Source organism: Xenopus tropicalis, chromosome 5 (assembly GCF_000004195.4).
Source record: "Xenopus tropicalis strain Nigerian chromosome 5, UCB_Xtro_10.0, whole genome shotgun sequence".
Taxonomy (NCBI): domain Eukaryota; kingdom Metazoa; phylum Chordata; class Amphibia; order Anura; family Pipidae; genus Xenopus; species Xenopus tropicalis.
In genome coordinates this window covers 163190744-163210220 of record NC_030681.2, presented here as the reverse complement: position 1 = coordinate 163210220, position 19477 = coordinate 163190744, and the positions used below count along the sequence as shown (strand labels likewise).

Below are 19477 nucleotides of genomic sequence, written 5' to 3'. Positions count from 1 at the left end.
GAAGAGAGGGGAGGGGCGGGACAGAGGGGAGGGGCGGGACAGATGGGAGGGGCGGGACAGGCTGGGACAAAATATTAACCAATAGAAACACACAAAGCAGAAATCAAAAGCTGTAAAAATAATGTTACTGCTGTTTTAGCCAATAATCTTTTACCAGCGGCTCTATGGCTCCTCCTTGGGGGACATTTCCTGGCACCAAGAACTGGCAGGAGGTGGGTCCAATAATGAGCCCAACCTACTCAACAGGAAAAGGGACCCCCCAACAGACACCATGTACCCCCATACCTTGCTCAGAACTGTGGGAGTGGTCAGTTGTCTCTGTGCCCTCGTACTGCTGGTGTAGCCACGCCTCCTCCGTGTCTCCGGCCCCCATGTCTGTGGTACAGTCTGGGGAAACATAAACCAATGAGGCAACACGGTGCCCTACCCAACAGCCCCGGCCAATCACATGGGGAAGCATGAAACCTGGCACCCCCACCCTTATACGCGGCACCCACCCTTATATGTGGCACCCACCTCTATACACAGCACCCACTGGGACCCAATCAGGGTTCCCCCACCATGGGGTACAAGTAGTATTTACCCATAGAGGTGACAGTAAAGCTTTCTGGTGCGGGACCCCCTACAGACACTTTGATATAATCCATCTCCTCCTGCTTCACTGGCGCCCCCAGTGGCCGCTCTGCAACACAAACAGTAAAATGCATTAATATGTCTCGTTAAAGGAGAACTAAACCCTAAAGATTAATGTATGTGCTGGGAACATACCCCTATTGGGGCGATACAGCCCTGTTCCCCCCCCCCCGTCGGGGCGATACCGCCCTGTCCTTCCCCCCGTCGGGGCGATACCGCCCTGTCCTTCCCCCCGTCGGGGCGATACCGCCCTGTTCTTCCCCCCGTCGGGGCGATACCGCCCTGCCCTTCCCCCCCGTTGGGGCGATACCGCCCTGTTGCCAATGTGGCCCCCAATTGCACGGCCCATAAATAAGAAGCCGCCACCCAGTCATTTTCCCATTATAGCCCCGCCCAATGCAAGGCCAAGTAAAAGCAGATTTGCACTTTGGGGCAGGGGAACAAGAGCCCAAAATGCCCACGGGGAGTTGGGTTTCATTCCCAATAGTGGGGGGGAAGGGGGGGACTTACTGTGAGACTTGGGGCTCCTGCTCTCCCCCGGGATAGAGACACATTCAGCGAGTTTGTTTGTCGGTGAGGAAACCCCCGAGTTGTCACCCCCATGTTCTACTGAAATACAAGAGTCACAGTCACTGGGGTGCAGTATGGGGGCGCTCACTCACCGGGGGTCAGTATGGGGGGGCTCACTCACCGGGGGTCACTATGGGGGTGCTCACTCACCGGGGGTCACTATGGAGGCGCTCACTCACCGGGGGTCAGTAAGGGGGCGCTCACTCTCCGGGGGTCAGTAAGGGGGCGCTCACTCTCCGGGGGTCAGTAAGGGGGCGCTCACTCTCCGGGGGTCAGTAAGGGGGTGCTCACTCTCCGGGGGTCAGTAAGGGGGCGCTCACTCTCCGGGGGTCAGTATGGAGGCGCTCACTCACCGGGGGTCAGTAAGGGGGCGCTCACTCTCCGGGGTCAGTAAGGGGGCGCTCACTCTCCGGGGGTCAGTAAGGGGGCGCTCACACACCGGGGGTCAGTATGGAGGTGCTCACACACCGGGGGTCAGTATGGGGGTGCTCACTCACCGGGGGTCAGTATGGGGGTGCTCACTCACCGGGGGTCAGTATGGGGGCGCTCACTCTCCGGGGGTCAGTATGGGGGGGCTCACACACCGGGGGTCAGTATGGGGGTGCTCACTCACCGGGGGTCAGTATGGGGGTGCTCACTCACCGGGGGTCAGTATGGGGCTCCTCTCTATATACTGGCAGGCAGCCGACGTTTCCTCCTGTTTAATTCTCAGCAGAATGTCGGGTCTCAGGACTGGGGAGAAGCAGAATATTAGGGAAAAATATACACAGCCCCCCCAGCCCAGGGAGCCCCCGAGTAAGTACCGGCCTGACAGTGCCCCACCCACTCACTACCCTGTGCCACACAGGTGCCCATTACAGCCAGACTGGCACCCCCGGTGGGTAAGTACAGGCCCGACAGTGCCCCGCCCACTAACTACCCTGTGCCACACAGGTGCCCATTACAGCCAGACTGGCACCCCCGGTGGGTAAGTACAGGCCCGACAGTGCCCCGCCCACTAACTACCCTGTGCCACACAGGTGCCCATTACAGCCAGACTGGCACCCCCGGTGGGTAAGTACAGGCCCGACAGTGCCCCGCCCACTAACTACCCTGTGCCACACAGGTGCCCATTACAGCCAGACTGGCACCCCCGGTGGGTAAGTACCGGCCCGACAGTGCCCCGCCCACTAACTACCCTGTGCCACACAGGTGCCCATTACAGCCAGACTGGCACCCCCGGTGGGTAAGTACCGGCCCGACAGTGCCCCGCCCACTAACTACCCTGTGCCACACAGGTGCCCATTACAGCCAGACTGGCACCCCCGGTGGGTAAGTACCGGCCCGACAGTGCCCCGCCCACTAACTACCCTGTGCCACACAGGTGCCCATTACAGCCAGACTGGCACCCCCGGTGGGTAAGTACCGGCCCGACAGTGCCCTGCCCACTCACATAATACCCCAGTTACTCACCGGGATTAGGGCACAGCTTGGGGACTTTGCGCCTGCAAGTATCTGGGGGGGCTGCCCGCTCTTGTTTGATCCCCAGTAGTTGGTCGGACTCCGCCCCCGGGAAGGCTGTGGGCGGGGACAGCAGAGCTCATTATTACTGGCTATTACATTCCTGTATAAACGGACGAGTTAAATACATTTCAATATAATTGCTTCTCCCCTCTAATGAGTTAACGAGTTCTTTGGAGGCGGATCTACAGTTGCAAGAAAAAGTATGTGAACCCTTTGGAATTAAATGGATTTCTGCACAAATTGGTCATAAAATGTGATCTTCATCCAAGTCCCAACAATAGCCAATCACAGTCGGCTGAACTAATCCCACACAAATAATGAAATGTTTCCATGTTTGTATTGAACCCACTGCCGCCCAAAACCCAGCCGCTGGGTGTCCCACAGCAGCAGAACATTCCGATGGAACCAAAGCTGAGGTGGAGGAAACACACAACACTATGGGGGGAGAACAAGAGGCACCCCAACATCCCAACTGTGAGTATGGGGGGGGGGGGGATCATGGTTTGGGGCTGCTCTGCTGCTGCGGCAGGACGGATTGCTATCATCGAAGGGAAAATGAATTCCCAGTTAGCATAGTAACATAGTAAGTTGGGTTGAAAAAAGACATACGTCCATCAAGTTCAACCATAATGCCTATATATAACCTGCCTAACTACTAGTTGATCCAGAGGAAGGCAAAAACCCCATCTGAAGCCTCTTTAATTTGCCTCAGAGGGGAAAAAATTCCTTCCTGACTCCAAGATGGCAATCGGACCAGTCCCTGGGTCAAGTTTAAGACATTTTGCAGGAGAACTTAAGGCCATCGGGCCCCCCGCTGAAGCTCAGCAGAACATGGGTGTTGCGACAGGACAATGAGCCAAAGCATAGAAGCAAATACGCCTTCTGGAGCGGCCCAGTCAGAGTCCGGACTCAACCCGATTGAGACGCTGAGGCATGACCCCAAGAGATTTATACATCCCAAGGATATTGCTGAACTGAAACAGTTGTGTAAAGAGGAATAGTCAGGAATTACCCCTGAGCCTTGTGCGTCTGGTCTGCAGGGAACGTTTGGGGGAAGTTATTGCTGGAGGTTCAACCAGTGATTAAATCCAAGGGTTCACATACTTTTTCTTGCAACTGTATATATGTGACTATTTCATTGGTCCAACTTCTGCCCAGCCCCTCCCCACCCAGTTAGACCCCCGTTCCCAAGGCAACTGACCTGCGCTGGGCTCGGCCCGCTCCATGAGGTTGCTATACACTTCCTTCACCTTCTTTATTCGGAACAGAACATCGGGGTTAATGATCTCAAACCCTAAAGAGAAAGCAGGGGATTGTGGGACAGTGCAGGACCAGGCACATAGGGGTTAATTTGTTATGGGCTTAATGACTAATCAGCACCAGAGCCAGCCTGAAACTCACAGGGATTTATACAGTGGCTTGCAAAAGTATTCAGCCCCCTTGAACTTTCCCACATTTTGTCACATTACAGCCACAAACATGAATCCATTTTATTGGAATTCCACGGGAGAGACCAATACAAAGTGGGGTACACGGGAGAGACCAATACAAAGTGGGGTACACGGGAAAGCCCAATACAAAGTGGGGTACACGGGAAAGACCAATACAAAGTGGGGTACACGGGAAAGCCCAATACAAAGTGGGGTACACGGGAAAGACCAATACAAAGTGGGGTACACGGGAAAGACCAGTACAAAGTGGGGTACACGGGAAAGCCCAATACAAAGTGGGGTACACGGGAAAGACCAATACAAAGTGGGGTACACGTGAGAAGTGGAAGGAAAATCATACATGATTCCAAACATTTTTTTACAAATAAATAAGTGCAAAGTGGGGTGTGCGTAATTATTCAGCCCCCTTGGGTCTGAGTGCAGTCAGTTGCCCATAGACATTGCCTGATGAGTGCTAATGACTAAATAGAGTGCCCCTGTGTGTAATCTAATGTCAGTACAAATACAGCTGCTCTGTGACGGCCTCAGAGGTTGCTAAGGGAATATTGGGAGCAACAACACCATGAAGCCCAAAGAACACACCAGACAGGTCAGGGATAAAGTTATTGAGAAATATAAAGCAGGCTTAGGCTACAAACAGATTCCCAAAGCCTTGAACCTCCCACGGAGCCCTGTTCCACCGATCATTCAGAAATGGCAGGAGTATGGCACAACTGTAACCCTACCCAGGCACGGCCCCCCCCTAAACTCACAGGCCCAACAAGCGCTGATCAGAAATGCAGCCAAGGGGCCCATGGTGACTCTGGGGGGGCTGCAGGGATCTACAGCGGAGAAAGAAAGAAAGCCATTGTTAACAGAAAACCATAAGAAGTCCCGTTTGCAGTTTGCCACAAGCCATGTGGGGGGGGGGGGGCAGCAAACATGTGGGAGAAGGGGCTCTGGTCAGATGAGACCAAAATGGAACTTTTTGGCCAAAATGCAAAACGCTATGTGTGGCGGAAACTAACCCTGCACATCACTCTGACCCCACCATCCCCACTGTCACATATGGGGGGGCAGCATCATGCTCTGGGGGGGCTTCAGCAGGGACAGGGAAGCTGCTCAGAGTTGATGGGAAGATGGATGGAGCCAAATACAGGGCAAGAAAACCTCTTGGAGTCTGCAAAAGACTTGAGACTGGGGCGGAGGTTCCCCTTCCAGTAGGACAACGACCCTAAACATAAAGCCAGGGCAACAATGGGTTAAACCCAAACATATCCATGTGTTAGACTGGCCCAATCACAGCCCAGATCTAAATCCAATGGAGAATCTGTGGCAAGATCTGAAAACTGCTGTTCCCAAAGGCTGACCATCTAATCTGACTGAGCTGGAGCTGTTTTGCAAAGAAGAATGGGCAAGGATTTCAGTCTGTAGGTGGGCAAAGCGGGTAGAGACATACCCTAAAGCCTGGCAGCTGGAATTGCAGCAAAAGGGGGTTCTACAGAGTATTGGGGGGCTGAATAATTACGCACACCCCACTTTGCACTTATTTATTTGTAAAAAATGTTTGGAATCATGTATGATTTTCCTTCCACTTCTCACGTGTACCCCACTTTGTATTGGTCTCTCCCGTGTACCCCACTTTGTATTGGGCTTTCCCGTGTACCCCACTTTGTATTGGGCTTTCCCGTGTACCCCACTTTGTATTGGGCTTTCCCGTGTACCCCACTTTGTATTGGGCTTTCCCGTGTACCCCACTTTGTATTGGGCTTTCCCGTGTACCCCACTTTGTATTGGGCTTTCCCGTGTACCCCACTTTGTATTGGGCTTTCCCGGGGAATTCCAATAAAATGGATTCCTGTTTGTGGCTGTAATGTGACAAAATGTGGAAAAGTTCAAGGGGGCTGAATACTTTTGCAAGCCACTGTATCTGCCCCAGGGGTATAAAGACCCTAACAAACTGCCCAACAGCCTTGTGCTACACAGGTAGCCCTGTGATTGGCTGGCACACACCCCTCCCCAGCAGGGCAGAGCCCCCCTTACCCATGGCCAGCAGGGCAGTGTGGATCTCCCCCGTACCCGCCCCTTACCCATGGCCTGCAGGGCAGCGTGGATCCCCCCCATACCCCGTAACTGCCCCCTTACCCATGGCCTGCAGGGCAGTGTGGATCTCCCCCTTATCCCGTAACTGCCCCCTTACCCATGGCCAGCAGGGCAGTGTGGATCTCCCCCGTATCCCGTAACTGCCCCCTTACCCATGGCCAGCAGGGCAGCGTGGATCTCCCCCGTATCCCGTAACTGCCCCCCTTACCCATGGCCAGCAGGGCAGTGTGGATCTCCCCCGTATCCCGTAACTGCCCCCTTACCCATGGCCAGCAGGGCAGTGTGGATCTCCCCCGTATCCCGTAACTGCCCCCTTACCCATGGCCTGCAGGGCAGTGTGGATCTCCCCCGTATCCCGTAACTGCCCCCTTACCCATGGCCAGCAGGGCAGTGTGGATCTCCCCCGTATCCTGTAACTGCCCCCTTACCCATGGCCTGCAGGGCAGTGTGGATCTCCCCCGTATCCCGTAACTGCCCCCTTACCCATGGCCTGCAGGGCAGCGTGGATCTCCCCCGTATCCTGTAACTGCCCCCTTACCCATGGCCTGCAGGGCAGTGTGGATCTCCCCCGTATCCCGTAACTGCCCCCTTACCCATGGCCTGCAGGGCAGTGTGGATCTCCCCCGTATCCCGTAACTGCCCCCTTACCCATGGCCTGCAGGGCAGTGTGGATCTCCCCCGTATCCCGTAACTGCCCCCTTACCCATGGCCTGCAGGGCAGTGTGGATCTCCCGCATTACGTTCCGGTACAGTTCCTTCTGCCAGTCCTGTAGCCCCGCCCACTCCTCCGCTGAGAAACAGGCGGCCACGTCGTGGAACGTAACCGACACCTGTGGGCCAAACAGAGCAGAACCATTTAGGGTGCCCCCGGGTATGAGGGTCCCAGGGTGGGTATGTGGGGCCCGAGGGCCGCCCCTCACCTGATACAGCTGCTCAGACATGCTGGGGGCTTCTCTCATTTACCAACGGGCTGGCGATGGGACATTCACGGCCTGGAACCCGGGGCTGCGGCGCTGCATCAATGGGCAGGGATCAGCTGACTCACAGGCACCTATGGGAGCCAAGGGCACAATAATATTAAGCAATGCTGCCTAAAGGAGAACTAACGCCCCCCAACAGGTATAACTGCCCCCCTCATCTGCCCGGCCCCTCCTACCTCTCCCTTCCTCCCTATTACATAGAAAACTGCCCCTTGTGCGCTCTGTGCTGGAAACAGCGGGTAGGAGGGGTGAGGGGGCTGATGGGGGGCATTTAAAGGGGGCTGTTGCACCTAGGGGGGTTTAGATCTCTGTTAAAGGGGTTGCATTTAAAGGGATAATGCCTGTTGTGCTACCGTAGAACCCCCTATTCCCACGGTGACCCCTGTGCAGCTCAGACTTCTGGGAATCCATAGGGTCGGCTCCTGGGGTTCAGGGGACAAAGCCCCCCAATAAAAGTAGTTTGGGGGGGAAGGTGTCAAGCCCAGGATATAAGGTAGGGTGCCCCCCTTTCTAGAAAATACCCCCCCCCATATGTTTATATTTCTGCCCTATTACTAACAGGCATCATATTGCTCACCCCGCCGTCACACCCCCGCCCCGCCCACACAGCCCTGCCCCCACCTTCACAGCCCCGCCCCCACACCCTGGGTCCCCTATGGCGCCATTCCTGCCTGGGAACCAGACCAGGAATCCAGCAGTCGGCTCCTATAGGGGCGAGGGGAGGGGCCTGCTCAGCCAGCGGGGGGTTCCTGGTTCAAATCCAGACAGGGTGTTACACCCACCCATACTGTACCCCACTAGGAGCCGCGGGGGCCACACTGTACCCCACTGGGAGCCGCGGGGACCCTACTGTACCCCACTGGGAGCCGCGGGGACCCTACTGTACCCCACTGGGAGCCGCGGGGACCCTACTGTACCCCACTGGGAGCCGCGGGGGCCACACTGTACCCCACTGGGAGCCGCGGGGACCCTACTGTACCCCACTGGGAGCCGCGGGGACCCTACTGTACCCCACTGGGAGCCGCGGGGACCCTACTGTACCCCACTGGGAGCCGCGGGGACCCTACTGTACCCCACTGGGAGCCGCGGGGACCCTACTGTACCCACTTGGGCAGCGCGCGGGACCCTACTGTACCCCACTGGGAGCCGCGGGGACCCTACTGTCCCCACTGGAGCCGCGGGGACGCCTTACTGTACCCCTGGGAGCCGGCGGGACTGTACCCACTGGGAGCCGCGGGGGCCACACTGTACCCCACTGGGAGCCGCCGGGGACACTGTCGCCCACTGGGAGCCGGGGAGGGGCCCACTGTACCCCACTGGGAGCCGCGGGGACCCTACTGTACCCCACTGGGAGCCGCGGGGGCCACACTGTACCCCACTGGGAGCCGCGGGGACCCTACTGTACCCCACTGGGAGCCGCGGGGGCCACACTGTACCCCACTGGGAGCCGCGGGGACCCTACTGTACCCCACTGGGAGCCGCGGGGACCCTACCGTACCCCACTGGGAGCCGCCAGGGACCCTACCGTACCCCACTGGGAGCCGCAGGGACCCTACCGTACCCCACTGGGAGCCGCAGGGACCCTACCGTACCCCATTGGGAGCCGCAGGGACCCTACCGTACCCCACTGGGGAGCCCCAGGGACCCTACCGTACCCCACTGGGAGCCCCAGGGACCCTACCGTACCCCACTGGGAGCCCCAGGGACCCTACCGTACCCCACTGGGAGCCCCAGGGACCCTACCGTACCCCACTGGGAGCCCCAGGGACCCTACCGTACCCCACTGGGAGCCCCAGGGACCCTACCGTACCCCACTAGGAGCCCCAGGGACCCTACCCTACCCCACCCCACTAGGAGCCCCAGGGACCCAACCGTACCCCACTAGGAGCCCCAGGGACCCTACCGTACCCCACTAGGAGCCCCAGGGACCCTACCGTACCCCACTAGGAGCCCCAGGGACCCTACCGTACCCACTAGGAGCCCCAGGGACCCTACCGTACCCCACTAGGAGCCCCAGGGACCCTACCGTACCCCACTAGGAGCCCCAGGGACCCTACCGTACCCCACTAGGAGCCCCAGGGACCCTACCGTACCCCACTAGGAGCCGCAGGGACCCTACCGTACCCCACTAGGAGCCTACTGTACCCCACTAGTGACTGGCTACTGAAGGGATGTGGGAGTTGCAGTTGCACAGGCCTAACAGGCAGCCATGACACAATAATGAGGACATAGGAGACCCTATGGATACAGCTATGAGGCACAGGGAATGCTGGGAAATAACACCATAGAGTGACAGGAATGCCAGACAGGGCTGTGAGGGAATAATTACAGGGGAATGATGGCGGAAGGATCCGGCAGGGAACCAATAGGCGGAGAGCACAAGCCCCACAGTAACAATAAATACAAATAACAGATTCATGCGCAGAACTTTCCCATTCAGTTTGGGACCCGCCCCTTAAAGGCACAGTAACGCGATAATGACTAACCCACTGCAGCCCCCCAGTCATATCTGTGTCTATCCGCCCGTAACGTTTTATTGTCAATATTTCCTCTGTAATCACCATCACAAAATCCATCTTCCGGTTCCGCTTTGCCTCACACTACAGCGCAATCGGGCGACATTCTTCCTGAAACATCTCCGGACGATTCCCCTCTAGCGCCTCTGCTCCCCCACTTCCGCCTTCAACCGGAACTTGCCTGCCGCCCTGATATTGACAGGCTCTCAGCCAATGAGTGAGCCGGCTGCTGTGATCAGGTTGCTGGGCATTAGGGGAGGGCTGAGAGGCGGCCTTTACCCAATACATTGTGCCGGGGGTTCCCTGCTGCTCCCCGACTTTTGTATTGAACTGAGCGCAGCTCCACTGTGACCCCTAGCGTCATATTGTTGTACTGCAACTCCCCTGCTTTCCGGCAGCCTCCAGGGGCTTGTGGGACTTGTAGGCCGAGAGGTTTCTCATACAAAGTACCCCTGGGACTATAAGGGGGTGTCTGTTACCCCAATGTTTCTATATATCTGTAACCTTGTTATGGGCTAAGGGGGCCCAGCCTGAAGGCCAGTTAGGGGGGGGGATTTGGGGTGAGTGCTTATTTGTGCCCTGGGTACCCCTGGAACTATAGCGGGGTGACTGTTACCCCAATGTTTCTATATATCTGTAACCTTGTTATGGGCTAAGGGGGCCCAGCCCTGAAGGCCAGTTAGGGGGGGATTTGGGTGAGTGCTTATTTGTGCCCTGGGTACCCCTGGAACTATAGCGGGGTGACTGTTACCCCCAATGTTTCTATATATCTGTAACCTTGTTATGGGCTAAGGGGGCCCAGCCTGAAGGCCAGTTAGGGGGGGATTTGGGGTGAGTGCTTATTTGTGCCCTGGGTACCCCTGGAACTATAGCGGGGTGACTGTTACCCCAATGTTTCTATATATCTGTAACCTTGTTATGGGCTAAGGGGGCCCAGCCTGAAGGCCAGTTAGGGGGGGATTTGGGGTGAGTGGGTATTTGTGCCCTGGGTACCCCTGGAACTATAGCAGGGTGACTGTTACCCCAATGTTTCTATATATCTGTAACCTTGTTATGGGCTAAGGGGGCCCAGCCTGAAGGCCAGTTAGGGGAGGGATTTGGGGTGAGTGCTTATTTGTGCCCTGGGTACCCCTGGAACTATAGCGGGGTGACTGTTACCCCAATGTTTCTATATATCTGTAACCTTGTTATGGGCTAAGGGGGCCCAGCCTGAAGGCCAGTTAGGGGGGGATTTGGGGTGAGTGCTTATTTGTGTCCTGGGTACCCCTGGAACTATAGCAGGGTGACTGTTACCCCAATGTTTCTATATATCTGTAACCTTGTTATGGGCTAAGGGGGCCCAGCCTGAAGGCCAGTTAGGGGGGGATTTGGGGTGAGTGCTTATTTGTGTCCTGGGTACCCCCTGGAACTATAGCAGGGTGACTGTTACCCCAATGTTTCTATATATCTGTAACCTTGTTATGGGCTAAGGGGGCCCAGCCTGAAGGCCAGTTAGGGGGGATTTGGGGTGAGTGCTTATTTGTGCCCTGGGTACCCCTGGAACTATAGCGGGGTGACTGTTACCCCAATGTTTCTATATATCTGTAACCTTGTTATGGGCTAAGGGGGCCCAGCCTGAAGGCCAGTTAGGGAGGGATTTGGGGTGAGTGCTTATTTGTGCCCTGGGTACCCCTGGAACTATAGCGGGGTGACTGTTACCCCAATGTTTCTATATATCTGTAACCTTGTTATGGGCTAAGGGGGCCCAGCCTGAAGGCCAGTTAGGGGGGGATTTGGGGTGAGTGCTTATTTGTGCCCTGGGTACCCCTGGAACTATAGCGGGGTGACTGTTACCCCAATGTTTCTATATATCTGTAACCTTGTTATGGGCTAAGGGGGCCCAGCCTGAAGGGCAGTTAGGGGGGGATTTGGGGTGAGTGCTTATTTGTGCCCTGGGTACCCCTGGAACTATAGCGGGGTGACTGTTACCCCAATGTTTCTATATATCTGTAACCTTGTTATGGGCTAAGGGGGCCCAGCCTGAAGGGCAGTTAGGGGGGGATTTGGGGTGAGTGCTTATTTGTGCCCTGGGTACCCCTGGAACTATAGCGGGGTGACTGTTACCCCAATGTTTCTATATATCTGTAACCTTGTTATGGGCTAAGGGGGCCCAGCCTGAAGGCCAGTTAGGGGGGGGATTTGGGGTGAGTGCTTATTTGTGCCCTGGGTACCCCTGGAACTATAGCGGGGTGACTGTTACCCCAATGTTTCTATATATCTGTAACCTTGTTATGGGCTAAGGGGGCCCAGCCTGAAGGCCAGTTAGGGGGGGATTTGGGGGTGCTTATTTGTGCCCTGGGTACCCCTGGAACTATAGCGGGGTGACTGTTACCCCAATGTTTCTATATATCTGTAACCTTGTTATGGGCTAAGGGGGCCCAGCCTGAAGGCCAGTTAGGGGGGGATTTGGGGTGCTTATTTGTGCCCTGGGTACCCCTGGAACTATAGCGGGGTGACTGTTACCCCAATGTTTCTATATATCTGTAACCTTGTTATGGGCTAAGGGGGCCCAGCCTGAAGGCCAGTTAGGGGGGGATTTGGGGTGAGTGCTTGTGCCCTGGGTACCCCTGGAACTATAGTAGGGTGACTGTTACCCCAATGTTTCTATATATCTGTAACCTTGTTATGGGCTAAGGGGGCCCAGCCTGAAGGCCAGTTAGGGGGGGATTTGGGGTGAGTGCTTATTTGTGCCCTGGGTACCCCTGGAACTATAGCGGGGTGACTGTTACCCCAATGTTTCTATATATCTGTAACCTTGTTATGGGCTAAGGGGGCCCAGCCTGAAGGCCAGTTAGGGGGGGATTTGGGGTGAGTGCTTATTTGTGCCCTGGGTACCCCTGGAACTATAGCGGGGTGACTGTTACCCCAATGTTTCTATATATCTGTAACCTTGTTATGGGCTAAGGGGGCCCAGCCTGAAGGCCAGTTAGGGGGGGATTTGGGGTGAGTGCTTTTGTGCCCTGGGTACCCCTGGAACTATAGCGGGGTGACTGTTACCCCAATGTTTCTATATATCTGTAACCTTGTTATGGGCTAAGGGGGCCCAGCCTGAAGGCCAGTTAGGGGGGATTTGGGGTGAGTGCTTATTTGTGCCCTGGGTACCCCTGGAACTATAGCGGGGTGACTGTTACCCCAATGTTTCTATATATCTGTAACCTTGTTATGGGCTAAGGGGGCCCAGCCTGAAGGCCAGTTAGGGGGGATTTGGGGTGAGTGCTTATTTGTGCCCTGGGTACCCCTGGAACTATAGCGGGGTGACTGTTACCCCAATGTTTCTATATATCTGTAACCTTGTTATGGGCTAAGGGGGCCCAGCCTGAAGGCCAGTTAGGGGGGGATTTGGGGGTGCTTATTTGTGCCCTGGGTACCCCTGGAACTATAGCGGGGTGACTGTTACCCCAATGTTTCTATATATCTGTAACCTTGTTATGGGCTAAGGGGGCCCAGCCTGAAGGCCAGTTAGGGGGGGATTTGGGGTGAGTGCTTATTTGTGCCCTGGGTACCCCTGGAACTATAGCGGGGTGACTGTTACCCCAATGTTTCTATATATCTGTAACCTTGTTATGGGCTAAGGGGGCCCAGCCTGAAGGCCAGTTAGGGGGGGATTTGGGGTGCTTATTTGTGCCCTGGGTACCCCTGGAACTATAGCGGGGTGACTGTTACCCCAATGTTTCTATATATCTGTAACCTTGTTATGGGCTAAGGGGGCCCAGCCTGAAGGCCAGTTAGGGGGGGATTTGGGGTGAGTGCTTGTGCCCTGAGTACCCCTGGAACTATAGCGGGGTGACTGTTACCCCAATGTTTCTATATATCTGTAACCTTGTTATGGGCTAAGGGGGCCCAGCCTGAAGGCCAGTTAGGGGGGGATTTGGGGTGAGTGCTTATTTGTGCCCTGGGTACCCCTGGAACTATAGCGGGGTGACTGTTACCCCAATGTTTCTATATATCTGTAACCTTGTTATGGGCTAAGGGGCCCAGCCTGAAGGCCAGTTAGGGGGGATTTGGGGTGAGTGCTTATTGTGCCCTGGGTACCCCTGGAACTATAGCGGGGTGACTGTTACCCCAATGTTTCTATATATCTGTAACCTTGTTATGGGCTAAGGGGGCCCAGCCTGAAGGCCAGTTAGGGGGGATTTGGGGGTGAGTGCTTATTTGTGCCCTGGGTACCCCTGGAACTATAGCGGGGTGACTGTTACCCCAATGTTTCTATATATCTGTAACCCTGTTATGGGCTAAGGGGGCCCAGCCTGAAGGCCAGTTAGGGGGGGGATTTTGGGGTGAGTGCTTATTTGTGCCCTGGTACCCCTGGAACTATAGCGGGGTGACTGTTACCCCAATGTTTCTATATATCTGTAACCTTGTTATGGGCTAAGGGGGCCCAGCCTGAAGGCCAGTTAGGGGGGGATTTGGGGTGAGTGCTTATTTGTGCCCTGGGTACCCCTGGAACTATAGCGGGGTGGACTGTTACCCCAATGTTTCTATATATCTGTAACCTTGTTATGGGCTAAGGGGGCCCAGTCTGAAGGCCAGTTAGGGGGGGATTTGGGGTGAGTGCTTATTTGTGCCCTGGGTACCCCTGGAACTATAGCGGGGTGACTGTTACCCCAATGTTTCTATATATCTGTAACCTTGTTATGGGCTAAGGGGGCCCAGTCTGAAGGCCAGTTAGGGGGGGATTTGGGGTAAGTGCTTATTTGTGCCCTGGGTACCCCTGGAACTATAGCGGGGTGACTGTTACCCCAATGTTTCTATATATCTGTAACCTTGTTATGGGCTAAGGGGGCCCAGCCTGAAGGCCAGTTAGGGGGGGGATTTGGGGTGAGTGCTTATTTGTGCCCTGGGTACCCCTGGAACTATAGCAGGGTGACTGTTACCCCAATGTTTCTATATATCTGTAACCTTGTTATGGGCTAAGGGGGCTCAGCCTGAAGGCCAGTTAGGGGGGGATTTGGGGTGAGTGCTTATTTGTGCCCTGGGTACCCCTGGAACTATAGCGGGGTGAACTGTTACCCCAATGTTTCTATATATCTGTAACCTTGTTATGGGCTAAGGGGGCCCAGCCTGAAGGCCAGTTAGGGGGGGATTTGGGGTGAGTGCTTATTTGTGCCCTGGGTACCCCTGGAACTATAGCGGGGTGACTGTTACCCCAATGTTTCTATATATCTGTAACCTTGTTATGGGCTAAGGGGGCCCAGCCTGAAGGCCAGTTAGGGGGGGATTTGGGGTGCTTATTTGTGCCCTGGGTACCCCTGGAACTATAGCGGGGTGACTGTTACCCCAATGTTTCTATATATCTGTAACCTTGTTATGGGCTAAGGGGGCTCAGCCTGAAGGCCAGTTAGGGGGGATTTGGGGCTCCAAATCATTGGGCGGACACATATGGTGTGATACGTGCAGCAAGTATACTTGCGCTACACAAAGCCCAAAAGTGCCTGGTCGGTACAAACACGTGCGCCAGCAGAGAAATAAATGAGGGGCCGAGGGTCGTACAGTTCTAGGGAAACAGAAGCAGTGATGGGCCGAGGGTCATACAGTACTAGGGAAACAGAAGCAGTGATGGGCCGAGGGTCATACAGTACTAGGGAAACAGAAGCAGTGAGGGGCCGAGGGTCGTACAGTACTAGGGAAACAGAAGCAGTGAGGGGCCGAGGGTCCAGTACTAGGGAAACAGAAGCAGTGATGGGCCGAGGGTCGTACAGTACTAGGGAAACAGAAGCAGTGATGGGCCGAGGGTCGTACAGTACTAGGGAAACAGAAGCAGTGATGGGTCGAGGGTCGTACAGTACTAGGGAAACAGAAGCAGTGAGGGGCCGAGGGTCGTACAGTACTAGGGAAACAGAAGCAGTGATGGGCCGAGGGTCGTACAGTACTAGGGAAACAGAAGCAGTGAGGCGAGGGTCGTACAGTACTAGGGAAACAGAAGCGATGGCGCGAGGGTCGTACAGTACTAGGGAAACAGAAGCAGCGATGGGCCGAGGGTCTTACAGTACTAGGGAACAGAAGCAGTGATGGCCGAGGGTCGTACAGTACTAGGGAAACAGAAGCAGCGATGGGCCGAGGGTCTTACAGTACTAGGGAAACAGAAGCAGCGATGGGCCGAGGGTCTTACAGTACTAGGGAAACAGAAGCAGTGATGGGCCGAGGGTCGTACAGTACTAGGGAAACAGAAGCAGTGATAGGCCGAGGGTCGTACAGTACTAGGGAAACAGAAGCAGTGATGGGCCGAGGGTCGTACAGGAGTAGGGAAACAGAAGCAGTGATGGGTCGAGGGTCGTACAGTACTAGGGAAACAGAAGCAGTGAGGGACGAGGTACGTACAGTACTAGGGAAACAGAAGCAGTGATGGCCGAGGGTCGTACAGTACTAGGGAAACAGAAGCAGTGATGGGCCGAGGGTCGTACAGTACTAGGGAAACAGAAGCAGTGATGGGCCGAGGGTAATACAGTACTAGGGAAACAGAAGCAGTGAGGGACCTGAGGGTCGTACAGTACTAGGGAAACAGAAGCAGTGATAGGCCGAGGTCGTACAGTACTAGGGAAACCAGAAGCAGTGAGGGGGCCCGAGGGTCGTACAGTACTAGGGAAACAGAAGCAGTGATGGGGCCGAGGGTCGTACAGGAGTAGGGAAACAGAAGCAGTGGATGGGTCGAGGGTCGTACAGACTAGGGAAACAGAAGCAGTGAGGGACCGAGGTCGTACATACTAAGGGAAACAAGCAGTGATGGGCCGAGGTCGTACAGTACTAGGGAAACAGAAGCAGTGATGGGCGAGGGTCGTACAGTACTAGGGAAACAGAAGCAGTGAGGGACCGAGGGTCGTACAGTACTAGGGTAAACAGAAGCAGTGATGGGCGAGGGTCGTACAGGAGTAGTGAAACAGAAGCAGTGATGGGTCGAGGGTCGTACAGTACTAGGGAAACAGAAGCAGTGAGGGACGAGGGTCGTACAGTACTAGGGAAACAGAAGCAGTGATTGGGCGCGAGGGTCGTACAGTACTAGGGAAACAGAAGCAGTGAGGGGCCGAGGGTCGTACAGTACTAGGGAAACAGAAGCAGTGATGGGCCGAGGGTCGTACAGGAGTAGTGAAACAGAAGCAGTGATGGACCTGAGGGTCGTACAGTTACTAGGGAAACAGAAGCAGTGAGGGACCGAGGGTCGTACAGTACTAGGGAAACAGAAGCAGTGATGGGCCGAGGGTCGTACAGTACTAGGGAAACAGAAGCAGTGAGGGGCCGAGGGTCGTACAGTACTAGGGAAACAGAAGCAGTGATGGGCGAGGGTCGTACAGTACTAGGGAAACAGAAGCAGTGATGGGCCGAGGGTCGTACAGTACTAGGGAAACAGAAGCAGTGATGGGCCGAGGGTCGTACAGTACTAGGGAAACAGAAGCAGTGATGGGCCGAGGGTCGTACAGTACTAGGGAAAACAGAAGCAGTGATGGGTCGAGGGTCGTACAGTACTAGGGAAACAGAAGCAGTGATGGGCCGAGGGTCGTACAGTACTAGGGAAACAGAAGCAGTGATGGGCCGAGGGTCGTACAGTACTAGGGAAACAGAAGCAGTGATGGGCCGAGGGTCGTACAGTACTAGGGAAACAGAAGCAGTGATGGGCCGAGGGTCGTACAGTACTAGGGAAACAGAAGCAGTGATGGGCGAGGGTCATACAGTACTAGGGAAACAGAAGCAGTGATGGGTCGAGGGTCGTACAGTAACTAGGGAAACAGAAGCAGTGATGGGCCGAGGGTCGTACAGTACTAGGGAAACAGAAGCAGTGATGGGCCCGAGGGTCGTACAGTACTAGGGAAACAGAAGCAGTGAGGGGCCGAGGGTCGTACAGTACTAGGGAAACAGAAGCAGTGATGGGCCGAGGGTCGTACAGGAGTAGGGAAACAGAAGCAGTGAGGGACCGAGGGTCGTACAGTACTAGGGAAACAAGCAGTGATGGCGATAGAGTCGTACAGTACTAGGGAAACAGAAGCAGTGATGGGCCGAGGGTCGTACAGTACTAGGGAAACAGAAGCAGTGATGGGCCGAGGGTCGTACAGTACTAGGGAAACAGAAGCAGTGAGGGGCCGAGGGTCGTACAGTACTAGGGAAACAGAAGCAGTGAGGGGCCGAGGGTCGTACAGTACTAGGGAAACAGAAGCAGTGATGGGCGAGGGTCGTACAGTACTAGGGAAACAGACAGCAGTGAGGGGCCGAGGGGCGTACAGTATAGGGAAACAGAAGCAGTGATGGGCCGAGGGTCGTAGTACTAGGGAAACAGAAGCAGTGATGGGTCGAGGGTCGTACAGTACTAGGGAAACAGAAGCAGTGAGGGGCCGAGGGTCGTACAGTACTAGGGAAACAGAAGCAGTGATGGGCCGAGGGTCGTACAGTACTAGGGAAACAGAAGCAGTGATGGGCCGAGGGTCGTACAGTACTAGGGAAACAGAAGCAGTGAGGGGCCGAGGGTCGTACAGTACTAGGGAAACAGAAGCAGTGATGGGCCGAGGGGTCATACAGTACTAGGGAAACAGAAGCAGTGAGGGCCGAGGTCGTACAGTACTAGGGAAAACAGAAGCAGTGATGGGCCGAGGGTCGTACAGGTACTAGGGAAACAGAAGCAGTGAGGGGCCGAGGGTCGTACAGTACTAGGGAAACAGAAGCAGTGAGGGACTGAGGGTCGTACAGTACTAGGGAAACAGAAGCAGTGATGGGCCGAGGGTCGTACAGTACTAGGGAAACAGAAGCAGTGATGGGCCGAGGGTCGTACAGTACTAGGGAAATAGAAGCAGTGAGGGGCCGAGGGTCGTACAGTACTAGGGAAACAGAAGCAGTGATGGGCCGAGGGTCGTACAGTACTAGGGAATAGGAAAGAAGCAGTGATGGGCGAGGGTCATACAGTACTAGGGAAACAGAAGCAGTGAGGGGCCGGGGTCGTACAGTACTAGGGAAACAGAAGCAGTGAGGGACTGAGGGTCGTACAGTACTAGGGAAACAGAAGCAGTGATGGGCCGAGGGTCGTACAGTACTAGGGAAACAGAAGCAGTGGGGGCCGAGGGTCATACAGTACTAGGGAAACAGAAGCAGTGATGGGCCGAGGGTCATACAGTACTAGGGAAACAGAAGCAGTGATGGGCGAGGGTCGTACAGTACTAGGGAACAGAAGCAGTGATGGGCGGGGTCATACAGTACTAGGGAAACAGAAGCAGTGATGGGCCGAGGGTCGTACAGTACTAGGGAAACAGAAGCAGTGATGGGCCGAGGGTCGTACAGTACTAGGGAAACAGAAGCAGTGAGGGGCCGAGGGTCGTACAGTACTAGGGAAACAGAAGCAGTGATGGGCCGAGGGTCGTACAGTACTAGGGAAACAGAAGCAGTGATGGGCCGAGGGTCGTACAGTACTAGGGAAACAGAAGCAGTGAGGGGCCGAGGGTCGTACAGTACTAGGGAAACAGAAGCAGTGATGGGCCGAGGGTCGTACAGTACTAGGGAAACAGAAGCAGTGATGGGCCGAGGGTCGTACAGTACTAGGGAAACAGAAGCAGTGATGGGCGAGGGTCGCTACAGTACTAGGAAACAGAAGCAGTGATGGGCGAGGGTCGTACAGTAATAGGGAAACAGAAGCAGTGATGGGCCGAGGGTCGTACAGTACTAGGGAAACAGAAGCAGTGATGGGCCGAGGGTCGTACAGTACTAGGGAAACAGAAGCAGTGAGGGGCCG

The 19477-nt window shown here is 55.4% G+C and overlaps 1 protein-coding gene across 1 annotated transcript; it reads right to left on the bottom strand.

The window, feature by feature from the left end:
• Positions 1 to 285: 285 nt before the first annotated feature.
• Positions 286 to 9900, bottom strand: znf84-like (zinc finger protein 84-like; the record flags this gene model as incomplete). The annotated part of the gene is given in 9 exon segments (NM_001079340.1): positions 286 to 387; positions 584 to 682; positions 1144 to 1239; positions 1846 to 1935; positions 2656 to 2760; positions 3908 to 4000; positions 6943 to 7069; positions 7160 to 7304; positions 9778 to 9900. Coding segments are annotated over 8 exon segments (733 nt in total), but the record flags the coding sequence as incomplete, so codon positions are not given.
• Between the last annotated feature and the right edge of the window lie 9577 nt (positions 9901 to 19477).